Source organism: Phoenix dactylifera, chromosome 7, assembly GCF_009389715.1.
Source record: "Phoenix dactylifera cultivar Barhee BC4 chromosome 7, palm_55x_up_171113_PBpolish2nd_filt_p, whole genome shotgun sequence".
Classification (NCBI taxonomy): Eukaryota; Viridiplantae; Streptophyta; class Magnoliopsida; order Arecales; family Arecaceae; genus Phoenix; species Phoenix dactylifera.
Window position 1 is genome coordinate 12,385,261 of NC_052398.1, and position 21,257 is coordinate 12,406,517.

The 21,257-nt window shown below is 37.1% G+C and overlaps 2 protein-coding genes across 2 annotated transcripts; one reads left to right on the top strand and one right to left on the bottom strand.

The window, feature by feature from the left end:
* Positions 1-678: 678 nt before the first annotated feature.
* On the bottom strand, positions 679-6,055 carry LOC113463383 (protein TIC 40, chloroplastic-like). The gene is made up of 9 exons (XM_026808470.2): positions 5,743-6,055; positions 3,522-3,630; positions 3,327-3,384; positions 3,227-3,244; positions 1,893-2,139; positions 1,670-1,756; positions 1,445-1,576; positions 1,211-1,345; positions 679-1,126 (listed from the first exon to the last, which is right to left on the bottom strand). Exons 1-9 carry the CDS (start codon positions 5,960-5,962, stop codon positions 1,011-1,013), a joined length of 1,122 nt encoding a protein of 373 aa, XP_026664271.2. The 5' UTR covers positions 5,963-6,055; the 3' UTR covers positions 679-1,010.
* Positions 6,056-8,799: 2,744 nt separating this feature from the next.
* Positions 8,800-17,621, top strand: LOC120111364 (60S ribosomal protein L3-like). The gene is made up of 6 exons (XM_039128329.1): positions 8,800-8,917; positions 10,430-10,541; positions 14,718-14,828; positions 15,385-15,689; positions 16,472-16,881; positions 17,162-17,621. The coding sequence occupies exons 2-6, from the start codon at positions 10,457-10,459 to the stop codon at positions 17,418-17,420; spliced, it is 1,170 nt and encodes a 389-aa protein (XP_038984257.1). The 5' UTR covers positions 8,800-8,917; positions 10,430-10,456; the 3' UTR covers positions 17,421-17,621.
* Positions 17,622-21,257: the final 3,636 nt, after the last annotated feature.

Here is a 21,257-nt window from a genome sequence, read left to right on the forward strand (position 1 = left end):
GAAAAAAAAAAACCACAGGGCAAATCCAATCAATCCACTATAATAAATATAGAGTTTACAATCCTCAAGTTTATGCCCAAAACTTGAGTTCATAACAAATTGGAAAAACTCCAATATCACCTCCCTAAGAGTAACAATGATCTCACCCAAACCACCACAATGTGATGAACCTAAGAATGTAATGAGATCCCTAACAAATGAATACTATAAACTCCCTATAGCATCCAACACAACTCTTAGATAGAAATCCAATTTGTTAAATCATTGTGTGAAAAACCACACCCAATAAAAAAATAAAGAAAGAAAGAGAACCTGTTTTTCTTCCTTTATTTCTTCTTCGTTTGGCGTGCCAATTTCTGTCACTGTGCCCTCTGCCCAAAATCCCAAGAGTTGACGCGCCGTGAACCTTCCTCCTTTTTTTTTTCTTCACAGCCGCTCTCTCTGTTTTTGGGATTTTCATGTGCCGCCCCATTGATTCACGCCTCCCTATTTAACTTTCACGCGCACACTCCCAGGGTCCTGCAAAAGCAAACAAAGGTAAAGCCCTAATGGGCTTTCTGGGCCTCTCCAAGTGGGCTGGACCCACTTACATGAAGGCCATCAAAGGCATCAAGAATATATATATATATATATATATATATATATATATAGAAGAAACAACTAAGCAATATGAAGGAATGGTGGGAGAGTAAAGTTAAAGCTCAAGCCAGAAGATAATCTTTTATATTCTATAAATCAGTAAACAGATACCCCTCCTCTCCACCCAAAAAATGAATGAATACAATGCATTCAGAAAAAAATGAATGAATACAATACATTTCCTCTTGTTGGAAGGCTCAAGAATTTTCTTAAGAAGAATAGTCTTTAAAACATGCCAAAAACAATCAAACATGCCCATATTTGATGATTAACATAATAAAATAAAAAATACATGACATATGCATTGTTTGACATCAGATGCAACAAGGTGCCGCCAATCTGGAGTAGGTCAAATGTCACGTTTAGTTTCTTCACTGTTTATTAGTTTCAACTTTGTCTTCTGTTGGTGGAATTGCCTCAGCGTTGGTTGCAGGGTCATCTTCTGCTGCAACTTGTGGGGAAGCAACAGGTTTTGGAGGTATATCTCCTGTTAATATGATAGATACAAGAACATATGAAACATGCATTATTTAGCATCAGATGTGCGGCCAATATCAAGTAGATCAAATACCATGTTTAGTTTCTTTATCCTTTGCTACAGTTTCATCTCTGTCTTTAATTGGCAGAGTTGCATCAACTTCAGCTGCAAGAAGGGCATTTTCTGCTGCAACTGGTGTGGAAGCAAGAAGTGTTGGAGGTACATCTCCTGTTTAATATAGTAGAACATTAAAAAAAAGAAGTAATGCATGTGTTATTAAACATTGGATGCACAGAAGGTGCTGCTGATATAAAGTAAGTTAGACACCATGTTTAGTTCCTTTATTGTTTACTGCAGTTTCAACTTTGTCTTTCTTTGGTGGAGTTGCTTCAACTTTGATTGCAGGGGCATTATCTGCAGCAGCTGGTTGGGAAGCAACAGGTGTTGCAGCGACATCTCCTATTAATATCATATAACAAGACATACATTATACACATATTATTTAATATCAGACAGAGAATGAGTGCTGCTAATCTGAAGTAGGACAAATACCATGTTTAATTGCTTCATTGTTTATTATTGGTTTATCTCCATTTTCAGCAGGAGAAGTTGCTTCAATTTTAGTTGCAGGAGCATCTTCTGTTGCAGTTGGTTAGGAAGCAACAGGAGTGTCAGAGACATTTTATAAACATTATAGAGTAAGAAATATATAATGCATGCATTATTTAACACTGGATGCACAAAAAGTGCTGCTAATCTGAAGTAGGTGAAATACCATGTTTACTTGCTTCTTTGTTTACTACGGCTTTGTCTCCGTCTTTTGTTTGTGGAGTTGCTTCTATTTTAGTTGCAGCAACATTTTCTGCTGCAACTGGGTGGGAAGTAACAGGAGTTGGAGCTGATGGTGATGCAGAAGGAAATGGGAATGGAGAGCCTGGAGAGAAGGCAGCATTATTAAATTGGCCATTTAGTGGTGCTTCTTGACCCATCACGGCCTTGAATGCCTGCTGTATTGCCCTTCTCTGAAAGAAGTAGTTCTCACATCAAAATCACAAGAATCTACTTAAAGACGGACATACAACGGCGGATCACAGCCAATGTCCTCAAGAGACCATGTACCAAGCTGCCAGTGCTTCAACCACATGTAATTGACATGAGGTTAAAGGTATACATGGATGAAAAGAATGGCATGGAGCGAGTTAACTTCATATGCAGTTCAAAAACAATAAATGTTATCATTCATTAAGAATAATTGCCATAGCACATAAATTGGCAAGAAAATGAAATAGGACACACTGGTAACTCATTACAAGTGAAGAGGGTATGCAAGGGATATTCTTGGATAAACCCTATCATGCCTAATATAAGTTGTTGGTAGAAATCTGCTGGTTGCTTCAAGGTCATAGAAAGTAACTAGCTCAGATGACTTAATGCTTCAACTTCTTGTCGAAGTAAACTACACGCAAAGATTCATATTATAGCTTATAGAAGATTTCAGATTCAGCTAGAAAAGGAGACCATCCAAATTAACTAGGCACCATATTTTTTTTCAGTACAAATTTTCTGGATAACGTTGCATGAGTTTGTGTAAGCATGCAATAATGATGCAGCGCAAATAGAGTGCATTTGTGCACATGTCAGCATATAAGTTGCATAATTTAATTAAAAGCATCTATGATTTCCTTATAATCAATGATTTGACATACTCAACCTCATCATTTTCCTGCTTAGAACCTTTGACCTATAATCAATTGTATATGGGAATTACATAGAAAATGACCACCATAAAGTATGATATTGATGAAGGAATTAACAAGAAGAATAAATGTTTATATGGAGGAGCAGGGGTGGCTTAAAAATGAAATAAAGTATCAACAAATTTGAAAATGACAACAACAAAGAATACACATGCAAGCACACTCAGAAATGCTTGCCAAAGAGGTTTATATATAGTAAACATTTTGTAATATTTAGCATGGAATTCTTAGTGTGGTTTAATCTATTACCATTTCTCAAAACCTTTTGAGGTACTTCAGGCAATATCTACAGCAAACAGGTCACAGGGCAAGCATACCTTGAAAAAGGGATGCAGGCATGGAATAGTCTCACCTTAAATTTTGTTGCCACCTGGCACATCAGCCAAATGGTTAAAACGTAATCATGATAGCCATATAATAACAGTAGCCACCTTAAATAATAAGCTTCTCACCACTGACAATGTAGCTGATAGACCAATTCCAACTCCAATCCATAAAAGAGGCGAGCTTCTGCAATTTGAGTGGTATAATGAATTCAAAGAATGAAATCCTACACAATTATTTGCATCAAACCAGCTCCATCTTACACTCGAGTCATTATGTAACTGCAGAAAACATAAATTAACCATAAAGATAAATGAACTTACAAGTAGGGTGCTGGGGATGGCACTTGGAATTGAGGATTGCCACAAACTGTGGATGTACCACTATCATTTGAAGATGAAATACTTGCAAAAATTTGTGTCTCTGCTTTTCCTAGAATTATAGAACAGTAAAATAAGCAGCAGCGTGAAACAGACCTCTGTAAACAAATCATGGAGATAGGACAAGGAACATGAAACACAGGTGACGAAAGAAAGATTTGCAGAATGTCCCCAGACAAGAATTTTTGTTTTCATGCACAAAATGGTAATGTCAGAATTTGATAATCAAAGATCAAACTATATAAATCTCCACAGATTTAAAACATTCATATCATATAAAACATTTATTCTCGTATCACTCTAGAAGTCATCTTAGTTGGAAACTATTTTTTAACAGTTCTTAATAAAAGTACAAGAAGTTTTTTCCGAAATTGTTTTATGGTTTAATAGAGAATATTTACTTGCTTCCCTGAGTTCAATGCAGAAATATGTTGCAGTGACAGGCTTTATCTATATTTCTTTTGCAATTGCAACTTTGGGTGAAGTGGGCTTAGATGTCCATGATACAAGCATCCTACATCACAACTCACAAACTCCAAGGGGAGTCTAACCCATAGCAAACTGCTCGCATATTATCTAAGAACTAAGCAACAAATTTCACTGACCCTATAAGGACCCAAAGGTTTAAAATAGAAACCTACAGGGAGAGAAGGGGCTTCAAGAAGACAATGTATATCTATGTTAGTGTCAAATAATGCATATCCAATGCTTCTTATTTTCAAGTCATGACCTTGTTTTTGGCTGCTAGCATTTTTTTTGGGACTTGCTCCACAAAGCATAACTTCTATAATGAAAACAGAATGTGAAGGGGAAAAAAAAAAAAATAGAAAAAAAATCAAACAATGATTTCCCTCAGAATTGTCCGGCAAAGATGCAATTGATACCTCATTTTTCACAGCACTGCCATAAAAAACTCCGAACTCAGAAAGCAAATAAATAAATTGAAACACGATATGGATGCATCTGCAAGCAATGGCTTGCTTTTCTGCTGGAAGATCATGGGATGTAATGTTTGAGCATTGGGAAAGAAAATATTGAAATAGTAGTTACGTCACATTAACTTTCTTTAGCACATCAATTTTAAAAGAAACCTGAATGAAACTAGGAATACAGCAATTATTGCAAATGAATTGATGCAAAGGATTATAATCATTTAAAAAAAATGTATAAAACATGTTATCCTAGTCAACCCCATGAAACTGGATTCTTTCTCTAACTTAGAATTCTCACAAGCACATATTCATTGCCAGTTCCATGAGGTGCTTGACCCTAAGATTAACTTGTTCTCAATTCTCTTTGCAAATTTATGTTTGCATAAGTTATCCCACATATCGACCCCACAGAATTTGATATTTAAGATTTTGTTGCATGCAACACTTTTTCTCACATACTCAAATGGACCTTCCTGTAGAACCTGACTGGATCCTTGAAAGAATTTTATGGTCTTGATGTCTTGGATACTTAATGAATGGACTGGATTGAATTTTATAAGATACTCGACTAGATGCTACGAGAAATTTGGTTATATATAATGTTAATTGGCAGATTTCGTTGTAATGCCTTATCTACAGGGAATTTTTTCAGTTCGATTCAATGTTATAAAGCAATAGCAGTAATCAATCTGTATGGTCTGACCATGATTATAAGGTTGAAGTATTAGAGTCTTTTTTTGATTTTTTTCTGTTGCAACCACGCCATCTGTCATCTCCTTTTGTCGAGATGGTTAGATCCTTAAAGGGATCTAATTGGATCAATTTATTTTTTGAGGGTCTAGCCCAATTGGATCAATTTATGAAGTAACTCTAAAGCAAATTTCGTTAATTGAACTATCTGGTCGTACAAAGTTTTATTGCATTAGAGTGCATTAAAGTGAGTCCCATTAAAAAATTTGTATCAATTTCTCGCTAAATTCTGACAATAAAAGCTTCCGGTTTTAAGATTCAATTCATATCAAAGAAGAAGGATGCAGTAATTAGTTCCAAATTTATAAAAAGAACAATTTTCTTTTCAAGAACTAATCGATCCAATTTAATAAACAACATGCACGATTCCTCTCATATCAAATATGGCATTTATTCTAAGATATCATTAGAATCCGCAGAAAGGAGAGCGAAGGGGAGCTCTAAAATTTCTAAGAAAAGGAAAGAAATCAAGCAGGATCTACCAGTTTCCAAAATCCTCTGGGAAGAGGCACCATCTCCCCCTCCATTTCTTAGCGAACACACAGAGAAAGTTGTCCTTCTTCTCCGGCTGGTGCTGTTTCCTCTCGACGCCAACAAGGGAAGAGCCGGACCAAACGACCACCGCCGTCTCAGGATCTCGACGGGGTTCGGAGAACCTATGAGAACTGGGGATATGGAGGAAGCCAGGGCGAGGCTCTCCATTAATGGAGACCAAGCTGAACCCTAGGGCGCGGAGAGGAGTTTGAGAAGCCCCGATGCCTTCTTCGGCGGACTGGCGGGAGCGTCTAGAGAGAGAAGAATTTGACGGGAGGTTTAACGGGCGGCTGGGATAAAATGGGACTGGAAATTCCGTTCTTTTCCCGAAATGCCCCCGCCACGTTTAATTCGCGCGGGAGGTCCGTTCGGTTCGGTTAGCATCACGAGGGGATGAGAACGGCCCGTTCTTGCGAGGATCCTAGGAGGGTTGCAGGGCCAGGATTTTGGCATGGGCTTGATCTGGCATCAATGGAGCGAGATGGTTCAATAGGCCGGAACCAAAGTAGGATTGGCTTGACTGTATAAGGCCCATGGATTAAAATATGGTTAATTTATTGTGGGATAAATGTGCGAGTATATAAACGGCTGTGATCTTCTATTGTGATTTATATAGTATGGAATTTGATGAATATATCTGTTTTCTATATTTCATTTATCTTGGAACGTATATGATTACAAATAAGATTCACTGTCTCGGTACTGGACCTTGTACCGGCATCACACTAGCACGGTATTGTATAGAATCTTTTTGGCGTACCGAATGGTGGTACACCTTCCGTACCGAATATCGGTACCGAACCAGTATGATACGCCTGTATCGTAGTATATCTAACTATGGTTATAGATATGGATCGAAAGTGGGAAGCCAACACTTCTTGAGAGGGCCACTTTTAGGACTAGTTTGGTTTGCGAAGAAAGACTTTTTATTTGGTTAGAGTTTTCAAAAAGGGAAAGATGAAAAAATAGCATTCCCATGAAAATAAGATTTTCATATTTCATGAGAAAGAAAAATTCAAGAGTGACATAGAAAAGCTACTTTCCCACCAGTTGAGAATTGGATTTTTTTGGTTTTTTCCAAACTACCCTTAAACCATTTAAATCCATAAATATGATTTTTTTATTAAAAGTATAATAGATATTTCATACAACTTTTTAAAGGTAAATGCTCAATGAAACATAAGCCACTATAGAATGACCACTTTTACATAGTCAACCAAATATGCTAAAATTATTTTTTCAAGTATTATAATCTCGAAAATTAGCTTTTCTCAACGAGATTTTTTTTTTCAGCAAACTAAAGGAGTTCTTGGAAAATGCACTCCTGCTATTAGTCTAGAAGCATGTAGGTGTGATGCTTGTGCAAGTTGTGATCCTATATACTGATGCAGGAGCATGAGCCTAAGTCATGATGGACGTACGTCGAGTTTGAATTCTTGCTTGGGAGTGCTCGAAAACACATTGGGTTCATGATTTCCAGCATTTAATTACATTAGATTGAGTCTATTTAATTTGGTCTATTAAGTCACATTGAGTTCTTTTATTTTAGGTTTATTTGAGTTTTTGTTTTGAGTTTGTAATTGATGAATTGTATTTAGTGGATTGAGTCCATGTAATTGAGTTGTAATTAGGTCAACCCAAGTCACTTTTTGTGGACCCAATTGAGGATGTGATGAGGTGTCCATCCGCATAGGAGAAGTCCTAACTCATTAGGATTTCATGGCGTGAAGAGTCTTAGGCATGGAAATGTTTATGGGATTGGCTAGTCAAAGTCCTACTTTGATTAGGAGTTTTGTTTGGTCCATTGACTTGGTTAAGTCCTACTTTGGTTAGGAGTCCTTTAGTCTTTAGTATTTGAGTTTAGTTATCAGTCTTAATCTGACTTTTGTCATGAGATTAATTTTCTATTCTGTTCTAACGCCTCATCTATTTAATAAAGTGAACATGATGAATAAATCAATGCAAAATATTTTGGTTTGTAAATTGCTTGTGATCTAGAGGCGAGACACTTCTCTTCTTCCCCTTTGGTGAGACGCCTTCGCAATCCTTGGTGAGATGCTAAGGTTAATTATTGGTAGAAACTGGAAGAAAGAAATAGGAGGGTGGCCTTGGTGACAAGCACCAACGGTGGAATTTGCTGGAACCGATAAGAAATAGGAGTTGATCCATGAAAACAGGAGAAACAAGGTTGTGCCCCTATTTCTGCCAAATTTGGCGATCACTAGCCTGCATCGGGGGATCCAAAGGATCTGGAAGAAAGAGGGAAGGAGTAGAACGTCGGCGGTGAGCTTCGATCGAGGATGGATCTCTAGTGGGGGTGAGAGAGGAATCGGGAAGGGCCTCTAAATAGGTTTGATCGTGACCGAAATCCGACCTAGAGTTGGATTCCATCTATTTATTTCGAGGGTGGAAGAAAACTCCGATCGAAAGTCTCTTCCGGCCAATATGACTGGGCAGTCAAGTGGACGAGGCTTAGTTTGTTGAATCTTATATTTTTCCCCTTCTTTTTCCGCAAATCAAACGAGTCCTATAATATTTTGTCTTCCTACAAAATAACAAACATACGAGTTGGAATTTAGACTAGAACTTCGGCGGGCCTCCAATGAACCCAATTCTTTCATAATATTTCTACAGAAATATCTAAATAGGTTTTTATATAAAGACCATCGATAATGTAACCTCTTATTGGATATTGGATCTCAAAAATTCCTTAGGCCCCCAGGCCCCTTACTATAGTACCGATGCTTCTAGATTTATCTACCATTTGTCAATATGAATGTCCAGTTCAAAAAAAAAAAAAAAAAAGAGAAAGGGAAAAAAAAAAAGGAACAAATGGGACGGGCCGGAGGAAGTTGGAGGACAATCTGCGACCATACCTGGTCCAACCAACGGTCCAAATAATTAGGTTTGGTTCAGGACTCCAGACCAAACCCACTTGCTCCTCAACCGTCCGACTCGCGTTATCCCGCAATAGCTCTACAGCGTCAGATTCGACGCGAGACCAATCTCGGCCGTTCGGTTTCCTTTATATTCAAACCTAGTGGAGGTCTAGGGTTTTCAGCCCGCCCCGCTCCATTTCTCCATCCTTCGCCACTCGTCGTCCATCGTTCTCTCGCATTCGTGGTAACAATATCATTCTATAATACATCTTTCAATTTTGGATCCGGCGTTGTTGATTCGACCTTGTATCGTCCTATACTGGGTTGGATTCTTTAAAACTGTTTTTTTTTTTTGTAAATGTTCGATCCAGATTAGCTCAATGTCGTTTTTTGAGAAGCCAAATAGCTATTTTTGTTGATCTTGTAATGAGCTCGATCAGGAAAGCTTTGTAGAGATCTCGTGGGTTAAAGATCTCTGATATCGTGAATGGCATTGTAATTTGTTCCCAATAGTGTGATCAAGGGAGTGCTCTGACGATCTTTATTTTCCAAACTGTTACTTTTCTAATCGTCTGTTTCTTCCCCTTTCCGTTTTATATGATATTTATGGATTCTTTCCCTTGAAAAATTTCATTAAACTTGATTTTACGGAGGTGCTGCTAAAACTATCGCTTGAAATCAAAATATGTTTTGTCAATCTAAATTTACAGAAAGCAAGCGGATTTCTATTATTTTTTTGATATCGAGGAGTCTTTGATTTCTGCGATTATTATAAGGACTTATCTTTAAATTTTTGATTAAGTTGCTTGCTTTTTTACTCTTATTGAGGATTTGGATTTCTTGTTCTTGTGTAGTGTCTATGATTTTGTAAGTGAGTGTCTATGCCCGTGCTTTAAAGCATTTGGATAACTCCATATCTGGAAGTGGCCAAAAATTGTCCTCCCAAAAAGAACTCAGAGATACATCAAGGCTGGAGTCTCAGAAAGGGCTTTTTTTTGCCAAAACCCACAACCGGGTATTTGGGAAGACAAACCAGAGAGCCCGAGAATTGGCATTTATTGATGCCATAGGCCTTTGGTGGTGGAGGCTTTTTTGTGCCATCTTTGCCAGATCTGGTTCGTTACTTGTGCTTTTAAAGTTGAGGGTGTTTCTGTAATCATTTACAAATTCAAGGCACTGCTAGGCAATTTTTCCCCTAATGCTCGTGTTGCTAAAAAGTCTTGAGTTTAAGTGGGTTTTAGCTTATTTGATAGGGAATTTAGACATGTTTGCACTTTTTAGGAAGGAATATACATTGGTTTAGATTTGTACTTTTATCTGGTTCTGATTGAACTGTATTCAAGTGGGTCGGTTATGAATACAAATTTAGTAACTGCGGAGGGAGGCACGATTTTTAGATTTATCTAATTAATATTATCATTCTACTCCTTTTAACTTCCGATAATTAAGGAGCATTATATGTTCACAAAGTTGGTTTTAGTTTTGATCATTCGTTTCTGTATGCACTTGCTGTGAAGCCTTTAAATTGTTCTTGAAGGTTTCATGTTGTTCTCTATATTTATTATATTTTTTAGTTGTCTGGCGAACTGTTTCCTCTCAGATATACTCTTGCTTTCGGATTTTCCTTAATCTTCTTTGATATTTATTTGATGGCCTGTGAATACTGGATACAGTTCAGATCTTGCATTTTGTGTTTATTAGCCATCAAAAAGAGTGTTTTTCTAGATGTGAGATAATTAAATCATTGTAGTTACAGAGGGAAAGAAGAAGAAAGAAAGACACTATGTCTCACCGTAAGTTCGAGCATCCCCGACATGGTTCTCTTGGGTTTCTTCCCAGAAAAAGAGCCTCCCGACATAGAGGAAAAGGTTTCTTCTTCTTCCATCAAAAAATATTTATTTTGTTTTCCATGGACAATGCTCTATTAAACATTTGCATGATAATAGAAATGATTTTGTAGCCACAGGTCTCTGTTACTTTTTATGGCTTTATTTGTTGCTTGCTCTCTTTCTCTGGGTTACTTGGATAGGTCCGCTTGCTAGTCTTGCATCATGCTACTATTTTTGTCGTCTGTATTTACCCATATTGGATGTGTGCTACATTGCTACCTGACCTGGTATGGGCTTAATATCTCGTTGCTTATTATATCTATATTCAGAAAAGAATTGATGAAATTAAAGCTGCTTAGGATACTTTATTTTGAAAGCCTACAAGATTATTTGTGGATCTTCCAGTCAGTTATTTTGGTTTGTAACATCTGATATTTTAGGTGTCATCTGGGATCATATTAATGTTTTAATTGTTGCATTTTCTTGCTGTTAATTGGATATATCCTCTCCATGATGTTGCTTTGAGCCTTATATTGCATCAATATCAGTCAAACTTGTGGCTGCATGCAAACATTTTCACATATTTGTATATGCGCATGGTTATGCTTAAATGTGTCTGCCGTTGTGTGCAATTGTGCATGCGAGCAAGCGAGTCGATGCTGTAACAAGCATGGAGTGCATTTTCATTATTTCTGGCAACTGCGTTAAATACACCAGGGAAGCTCTTTTTCTGTCAGAGCTCAAATTTCTTGAAGTATTTGTTGATTTCTAATTTTTGATAACATGCAAATTGTAATTTGGACATAATGTTATCGCCCTCTCCTCTCCCTCCCCCCCTCTCTTGCGGTTTGTGCGCATGCGGCTGTCATTGGCTGACCTGCATGCATGGATGTGGTGAGGGAGTGGGGAGGTTTTTGTTGTTGGCTGGTCTGCTTGTGCATGTATATGAGGATGAGTTTGTCCGTGTGCACATGCTGAAGTTTTGAGTTTGTGTAGGTACAGGTGGGGTTGGTTTGGGTGCATGTGTTCTTGTCCTTGTGTGCTTGTGTATGAAGGCTGGGACATGAAAAAGTTAGTTGTTTGCTTCTATTATGAGAGAACTATCCTTGCTCTATGCTTTTTTTCTTGGTAACTTGAATAGAGCTGCGCCATTCCTAGTTTGGTCTTTGATGCTACTTTCAAATGTGCTTCCTACTTTGCAATTATGCCACAGCATGTGGTATTACCCTGCTATTAGTAATTTGGCACTGTGTATTTATTTCTAAACAAAATTTATGTTGTCGATAATAAATACATGGTAAATCCATGAGGCTTGTATGGTTTGTTTTTCATCTTTTATCCAATTTTGAAGTGGTCCAAGCGGAAAAAACATTTAATGAATGCTCAGGTGCACCATAGAGTTCAAGATATTTTCAGTTGAAGTTCTCAAGTATTGCAAAGGTGTGAATGGAGAGAATGAGCCAGATTTTCCACAAACTCTTCTTGGGGCTTTTTTTAGGTTTAAGGAAATAAGATTTTATAAAAAGCTGATTTTACTAATTCATATGGATATCAAGTTACCAAACTGGTTTTAAGGTACAAGTATATCGCGAAATCCAAATGTTGGAATTTATGAGATGTTAAATGAACCATATGATGTGGGAGCGATTCTATCAATTATTGTGCACAACAGCCAAGATAAATAGGATTATAAAGAGGAATAAAGCCAGTTAGAGAAAAGGGGAAAACAGAAAAGCGAAAGGTGCCGGTTAGTATTGATGCATGAACTGTGATGCTACAATACATGGCATTATTTAAAGTAATATATTGCATGGAAGTCAAACGTCTCTAATTTGATTACCAGACGTGGTCAGATTCCTAGTTTAGAAAGAATTCCAAAAGTTGCATATTTTTTCATAGGAAGTCAGAGATATGGGATCAAGAATTAGAGTTATAAAAGAATTTCTTCTGCTGCTAGGAATATTAAAAAAGCAGAAAGAAAACTTCTTTAGTCCATGCATGTCTATTGAAGTTTTGGTTATATTCATGAAAGGGAAAAAAGAAAATAAATAGGCTGGCCATGTTATGGAGCCCATAAGGACATGCCATTTGTTACCTGAGGTCACGAGGGGCCTTAATTAGTTTTATTTTGTATTTATTTTTTAAATAAGTATTTGCTTATGTTAAAACCACCCTAGGATGTGATTGGTATTTCTTAAAAAGATTCCTTTGCAACTTTTAAAGCAAGAAGTGCTTTCCAAAAAGAAATTTGGTAATTTTCCACGAATAGTGTTTATACACCTTGCCTCCTCTATCCCCTCTTATCAGCTCCTCCTCTATCCCCTCTTATCAGCTCCTCCTTCTGCCCCAGTCATCTCACCTCTTCATCCATCTACCCTGTCTTCTCCCACATCCAACCTTCTGTCTCCTCCACCATCCCCTTTTTCTGTCACCTTTCTTCTTCTGTTTTCCGTCCAACCCCTGTCCTCCACATGCTACTTTGACCTTTCTTTATTTCGAGCCTGTTTATCTTCCCTTTTCCAAGTCTGTTGGTATATTTGATTTACCTACCCTTCAAAACCCTCCTATGAAACAACAAACAAATAAGGCAATCTTTAGGTACACCTCCTTGAAAACATGTTTTGATATTAACCAAGAATCTGTTCTAATAAAAAAAACAGATCTTACAAAACTAGTTTTGTAAAGTCAGCAAAGCCCAAATGTCCTTTTGGATGGGCACCTTAGTATAGTAACTTAAATTTAATGAATCACATTCTCAGATATTTGTTTTATCCTTTGAAAAATGAAGTAGTAATTGCCCATTGCTAGTGTGTCTATGTTAGCAATATGTATATTGCATGAGTCTTATTTTACTAGACTATATTTTATGAAATGTTAGCTATTTCTTATGATTGAGAGAATGCTATCCATTATTTTTCTTAACACTAAGAAACTTGCATAATTTTCTCTTTCCCCTAAATGCTGAAGGGTCAGCTTTACATTCATTTGTCACAGTAATTAACTGACCATGGTTTAAATGTTTTCATTGTTGTCAACGTTTGTTCTGCTATATTTTTGTTTTGACATTTTGCGAGATCACAAGGGATTTTTTTTAACTTTGTATCAGAAGGTATTTATATGTTCATTTCCATATTAATAGATTGCATTGTAATTTCATTTCATAGTTTAACTTCTATACTCCAACTCTGTGTCAAAGTAGATAAACTCCATTAAAGCTTAAAGTTTAAAACTATGTTCACTTCTGGTGCTTAATTTAATCACATCAAAGCTTAAAACTCAAAGTCTGTAATAAAGTAGATAAAAGATTTAAACTTGGCTGAGCAAAGAACAAAGGTAATTATTTTACGTTTTTTTCCCTGTCTGTTTATATTTTGCATCATCAATCATGGTTTGTTTGACTGGTCATATAATTGGTGGATACCTTTCCATAGTATATTGTAGTGTACATAGTATTCTCCATTGATTTTAAGTTAGTCATTTCTTTTCCAAAAATTTGGCCAAATCATTCTATAAAAAAAGAGTTGCTTAGCCAGGTCTGCTTCTATTATCATGCATCCAAGGAAGCAAACCGATTCACTGTTAATAAGTCCTCAAATCCTTAAAACTTGAATGCTGTACTGAAGTATATAAACTTATGTAAAAGACTTAAACTTGGCCGAGTAAAGGACCAAGCTAATTATTTTTACTTTTTTTCCTGTCTGTTTATCTTTTGCCTCACCAATCATGGTTTATTTGACTGGTCATATAATTTGGGAGTACCTTTCCAGGGCATATTGTAGTGTGTATATAATATTCTCTATTATAATAATTCTCCATTGATTGTATGTTACCCATTTATTTTCCAAAAAATTGGCCAAATCATTCTGTAATTAAGAGTCGCTTAGCCAGGTCTGCTTCTTTTGTCATCCATCAGAGTAAGCAAACTGATTTAACTTTAGCAAGTCCTTAAGTCCTTCTGTTGATAGTCTATGTTCTAAAGTTCAAATTTTTGTATCAGACAATCTAATTTGTAATATATATAGATTATAGTTTTAATAAGTATCAACATATTTTATACTTAACTATGTCCTTCCCCTAAGATGATCTTAGGGCTTTTGAAAAATCTTTACCATGCTTCCCTTCTGCAAGAATAATTGAATGGCTTCTAAATATTTTATTTACAAGTTTTCTGCTCTTGGCATTTTGTTAAGTTTTCTTCGATTTGCTCTGATGCAGTGAAATCCTTCCCAAAGGACGACCCAAGCAAGACTCCTAGACTAACTGCCTTTCTAGGATACAAAGCTGGGATGACACATATAGTCAGGGAAGTTGATAAACCAGGATCAAGTAAGTGAATTTGTATTTTTCTCATATAATAACTTATGAATTTAACTGTAATATTTATCTAACTTCTATCAGTGCCTTTTTTTTTATGTTGTGACCATTTTTGTTCATGCTTTGTCTGTACTTATATACAGCAGATATGTGATGCATGCACACACGTATGTGCTTGTGCATACACATGCATCTTTTAAGCCAGGAAGTTTTAATTTTCTTAGTTTTTAGTTTTTTTTTCTCCCATTAAGCTTGGTGGTTGCAATTGTGAGCTTAGCATCCCTAAATCTGAAGTCTTCGGATGTTATATTTCTTTGGATTGGATTGGACATCTAGTTGCTTTCTGGTAGTTATAATGTTTGGCATATTTTCTTTCTTTAAATGAAATTTTTTCATAAGATTCCTAATCATGAAGACTTTCTTAATGTACAAATATTATGTTCTCAAAATCATTAAAAGTTTTAAACTCTATTTTAAAAGTGATAGAATTTATTTAAACTATGTACCTTAAATCTTTTGAAATTTAGTGTATTGTCTGCTTATTCACCTTTTCATTCTCTGCATGTAGAGCTCCATAAGAAGGAGACATGTGAAGCAGTAACAATTATTGAAGCACCTCCAATGATTGTTGTTGGTGTTGTTGGTTATGTGAAGACTCCCCGTGGTCTTCGCTCACTGAACACTGTTTGGGCTCAGCATCTTAGTGAGGAAGTAAAGAGGAGATTTTACAAAAACTGGTACAAGTCCAAGAAGAAAGCATTTACTAAGTATTCGAAGAAGTATGAAACTGAAGATGGGAAAAAAGAAATCCAGTCACAGCTAGAGAAAATGAAGAAGTATGCATCTGTTATTCGTGTTTTGGCTCACACTCAGGTAATCTTGCATATACTTTCTTTGTTCCTGATGTTTTCTTTCATCGACTGTTTTTCATGTTTGACCATCAAAAACAATCCAATGGGTGTCATTTGTTCCATTTGGTAGCACAGCTGGACTTGCAAATTATGTTTGTGTTTTCATGATATTGAAGTTAAATCCAGATCAAAGGATGACATCAATTGTGAATACATGTCGCACCTTGTAAAATTTTAGATACCAAGTGCTAGATTCACAACTCCCTCTTTTTATTTATTTTTCTAATTCAGTGGTGGAGATTGTTTATATTGACTATAAAAATGAACCTAAGAGAAATCCAGTACAGAGATATGTACAGATATCCGTGATGTTGGAATTCATTGCCAACAAGGAGGAAGTCCCTTTTTATTATTAATGTTTAGGAGGCTTTATGGGTTGAACTATTGGCTTCTTTTTGGTTGGAAGTTGTCACTGTATATAGATCTAATCCAGAAAAAAAAATTGCAAGCTGCTTAAGTTTGATAATACTATTAATAAACTACGGAAAATCAAACTCTGGAGAGCCACGGCCTTCACTTTTGTAATGGTTTTCTTTAGTCTCTAATTGGTGTAGGTAACCTCAAGGTGAAAATCAGGTACGTCATAGATGGTACACTATTTCCATCTCCTTGGTTTTTCTTCCTCATATTGCTTGAACCAAAATTCTTCTGCCGAAGATACAAAGTTCCTTGGAACTTCCATGGTTTGTATTCAGATCCCATATATGTCTCACATCAACTTATTTCCATTTTTTCTGTCTGTAGATTAGAAGGATGAAGGGGTTGAAACAAAAGAAAGCACACCTGATGGAGATCCAGGTGAATGGTGGAGATGTTGCTCAGAAAGTTGATTATGCTTACAGCTTCTTCGAAAAGCAAATTCCTGTAGATGCTATTTTCCAGAAGGATGAGATGATTGACATCATAGGAGTTACCAAGGGCAAGGGTTATGAAGGTGTGGTGACTCGTTGGGGTGTCACTCGTCTTCCCCGCAAAACCCACCGTGGCCTGCGCAAAGTGGCTTGTATCGGTGCTTGGCATCCAGCTAGGGTTTCATTCACGGTGGCCAGGGCTGGGCAGAATGGTTACCATCATCGCTCAGAGTTGAACAAGAAAATTTATAAGGTTGGAAAGGCTGGCGAGGAGTCTCATAAGGCTATCACTGAATTCGACAGGTCAGTCATCCTGTTTATTAATTTGCTCATAGGGCGGTTTAGGTACTATGCTTGTCTGCTATGACGGACCAAAATGTTCTGAGATAGATAGCCACTTCAACAAATTTAAACTAGATGTTTACATTTTAAAAAAGGGTTATGTTTTCATTCAACCCTTGCAAGCCATGGTCTATGCTTAGCAGTTCATACTATTAGTTATTTTTAACATTTGCTGCATCCATGTTATGTGGACCTATAGCTGTAATGCACTTGAACAAGAACGTTTAAACTGTAAATGCAGGACCGAGAAGGATATAACCCCAATGGGAGGCTTCCCACATTATGGGGTGGTTAAGGATGATTACGTATTGATTAAAGGCTGCTGTGTGGGACCAAAGAAGCGGGTTGTCACTCTGAGGCAGTCGTTGCTGAAGCAAACATCACGCGTGGCTATGGAGGAGATCAAGCTTAAGTTCATTGATACCTCTTCCAAATTTGGGCATGGCCGCTTCCAAACTACAGAGGAGAAGGGCAAATTCTACGGAAGGCTCAAGGCTTGATTAGGACTGTTACAGGCTAAACAGATAAGACTCTGCTTTACATTCTTGTTTGGTTCAAATTTCAGTGTTGTTTTTGGACCATTGGCTGAAATGTTTTTCTAATAGACAATGAATTTTGGGTGTTTCAAGCTGTGCTCAAGTTTCCAATTAACTCTCTGTAGGTTCTATAAAATGTTTGCTGCTAGTGCATCATTGTGTGAATGATGTTCTGTTGTCCTTCGCCTGGTCTGTGATGCCATGCTAGTTGCTAGTAACATGCACCCCCAGAAAATGGATTAAAATGAGTGACTTCTTGAATGGTACTTGGCAATGTGATAATAGATTTATATTCTAAACATATGCATATTGAGGCAAACTTTTGGTCCATTAATCTATTGCAGTATTATTAGCTTGTCAAGATCAGTAAATTTCAAATGATATAATGATGATTTTAAAACTAGTGCATGTGATGATGATTTTAAAAATATGAAGAAATATGAAGCCCATTATTTATATGGCAGATGCGTACAAAAGAATTGTGCCTCATGTAAGCAAACGGATTGGGAGGTTCCAATATTCAAACGTAAGGAGGCACTAGTTTTGCCACTTTCAAAGTGAATAGAGGTCTCAAACTTAGCAAGATTGGCCAAAAAGTTAGCGGCCGGGTTCCCTCTAAGCGTATGGTAGACTTTGAATTGGTCTGTGGGACCTTGTAAACTTCCAGAGGGATCTGAGAGCATGAAGAATTTCCTGAAATCCAGGAGACCACCATGAAAGAGTCTCCTTCCAGCCAGAGATTGGAAACACCCAGCTTGGTAATGACTTCCTTCATATGATCTGGTTGTGGGAGCACTGCTTGAGAGAACCCATGGTAGAAGTATAATTTTATCAGCTAGCATAAAAGATGAAACTCAAGACAAGTGCAGCTCCCCATCCATATCTCTGTGTCAGTCATATGCATTGCATGTATCATGTACCATTGAAATCATATATGGAAATTTTAAGATATATATCAAGGTCACAGAGCTAAACAAACTTATGCTGGAGAGAGACATAGTGGGGGTGCATGCAAAGAAAAAGCAACCATCCTCGTGCTCTCAATGCCAAAAAAATCCATTGTTAACACTTCTCAGAACTTATGCAATGACAATCCTTACTAAACAAATAGTTATTATCTGGATTTCATATGATACATTAATTATTAACAAAAATAAACAGAGTTTTGCAGAAAGAAGAGAGAAATGGAAAGTAAATGCATAGAATCAATCAGCAATAAAATTTTTAATACATACCAGGGGAAAGCACAAGAGGAGTTATAGTAGTTCAAAGCATTATTTTTCCCCTTCGCCTTGGTTGCTACTGTCCCATATAACTTGGATCATGGGTTTTGGTGGCCAAGAAGGTGACATTAGAAATTGATGGTGGTGGTGGTGTTTATACAGCTGGGCTTCTCTTACTCTTCTTGTTCTGCAGATAACTGAAAGTTGGTCATCTAAATGGCCTCACTTGGCTTCTTTCTTATCAAAAAAAAAGAAGGTGAGGGTGGAGCTCAAGAATAACAGCTCAAGAGGAGAGGGTGGAGCTCAACGCCCGCGTAACTGCCCCCACTAGGTGCTCCTTCCACCAGGAAATATTCGATACAGGTCGTAGGTTTCGTATGCCTTTCCCGACCCATGGGCTCACCGCTTCACGTGTGGATACATCACCCTAGCGCAATCTTGATACAGATGGAAGGAAAGCATATCCGCCAACGAGCCGTTCGGGCGTGGGGCATCCGGTTTCCTAATTTAATCGACGCCCACGCGTTTCGAACCTGGACAACTCGGGTGAAATTATCGCTCTCTTACCACCAGGCTACCATCTTGGTGGCAAAGAATGCATGGACAAGGTGGTCTACGTATAATATGAATAGCATGTTGGGGAGACATTGAAAGCAAGCTGTTGCAACGGTCTACTAAGTTGACACCAATAAGAGAATTTTATCGCATTAGCTCGTTTACATAGCTCAGTTGGTTCGACCACTCATTTAGGATTTGTTTGAAAAATCCAGCAATATTGGACTAGATTTTCTATAGAATTAGATCCGTTTGCCTACTAAGCCTGTTTTCTTTAAAAATCCGTACTAATTTTGTTCTGTATACTATTTATGGCCATGTAGGACTGCAGAATAAAAAAAAATCTATATTTTTTTTTCTCACAGAATTTGGACCGCAGAAGGCTTGAGTTGATATAGGCCTTAAGCAGAGTATAATTCATGATTCTATAAAAATTTCAGTCTAATTCTGTTGAATTTTTCAAACAGAATCTTGGTAAGAAGGAGATCGGGAGTTCCAATCCACCTTTCTTCTTCTCTATCTCGATGGGAGGTAGAGAAGTGTGTCCCCGCCGCGTGCAGGGGATGGCGGGAAAACTGCAACACTAGTCCCCAACTACCTTTTCCTTTTCAATTATTTCACGAACATTTCTAGCTTCTATAAAGCTTTTCTTCAATTTCTAGTTAACCCTTTTACCACGTACCTCTTGTGATCATCATTGCTAAAGAGTGTGAGAAATAAATTGTAAATAAATGTTTGCTTTTCACCAAAAATAAATAAATAAATATTTTCTTTAAGGATTAAATAGCTGGCCAGAATAAAGAAAATAACTAATTTATATGTGCAATTCTCCCTCTTCTTTAGTAAAAAAAAAAGAAGAAAAAACTTCCCCCTCTTCTTATGTTTTCTCTGTCTTTTTCTTTTTCAATAAAATAATATGAGTAATGGGTCTTTTTCATCCTATTCTGACGGGACCTCGAGCTTCTCAACTTTGTTGCCGCTGGATTCTGTAACGAGGTCGGCAGGTTGCACGTTAACAACGTAATAACTGTTCAGCGCGAGATGTATGCAGCGGTAATTATGTTGATCGTGCACTAATTACAGCTTTGTTATAATTGTTAATCTTTATCACTTTGAGCAAAGTGGCACCCCGATGTGAACCGAAGTCATTCGCCTCGGTTATGACCTAACCGAAGTCAAAGAGGTGGGTTCAACCCGAGGTCAAGATGTTTGATATTATTCTCTCCATCAAACACTTTATTATGATTTGGTGGTGATAAAAAGAGTTCTTATTCATTCAGAAAGTTATAATAAAGTTAGCATGCAAAGATTTTTGCTTGGAAATTTATTGGTTCGGCATGGATTTTCTATTTGGCTTATTACTTCCGGAAACTGGTCATTTATTTCAGCTTATTCTAGATGAGGTCGGGGAGGCTGCTGTTATTCTGGAGCTCATCATGGGCTTTTATTTTTCATGAGGCATATCATCTCAAGCTATGCCATTCTTTTTTTCTGCACTTTGTGATTTGATTTGGGTACCTACTTTTTTTTCCCCCACCACTCTCTCTATATTCAGGGATTTTGCTTTTGACGAATGATTTGTTTATTGTTGGGGTTCTGATGGAGGAAAAAAGGATGACTAGGGCTTTAGAAATGTGCTTGGATTTACTTCTTTAGCTCCTACTTTATGTCTTTGTTGTTTTCATGGGGGACCCTTTGCCTTTGGGACTGAGATGGCCTTTAATAAGTTTAATTTAAGTATATTATGTGCACGCATATATGTTGATATTTCTTAATTTTTTCGTCAAAAAAAATGTTTTCCTTTAAACAGACGTACAAGAAGCCAAGACTAGTTCAGTCCAGAGTCTTACTAGGAATGCTGCTACTCTCAACATATTTCTCAAGCAGGAGAGAGAGAGAGAGATGGCTTGCTCCATTCGATGATAAATAAACAATGGCATGGGTTTTCCAAATAAAACATATATGTTCAGATGAGAGAAGGCTTCTGATTGTAGAATTATATTTCTTTTGTTTCATTTTAATG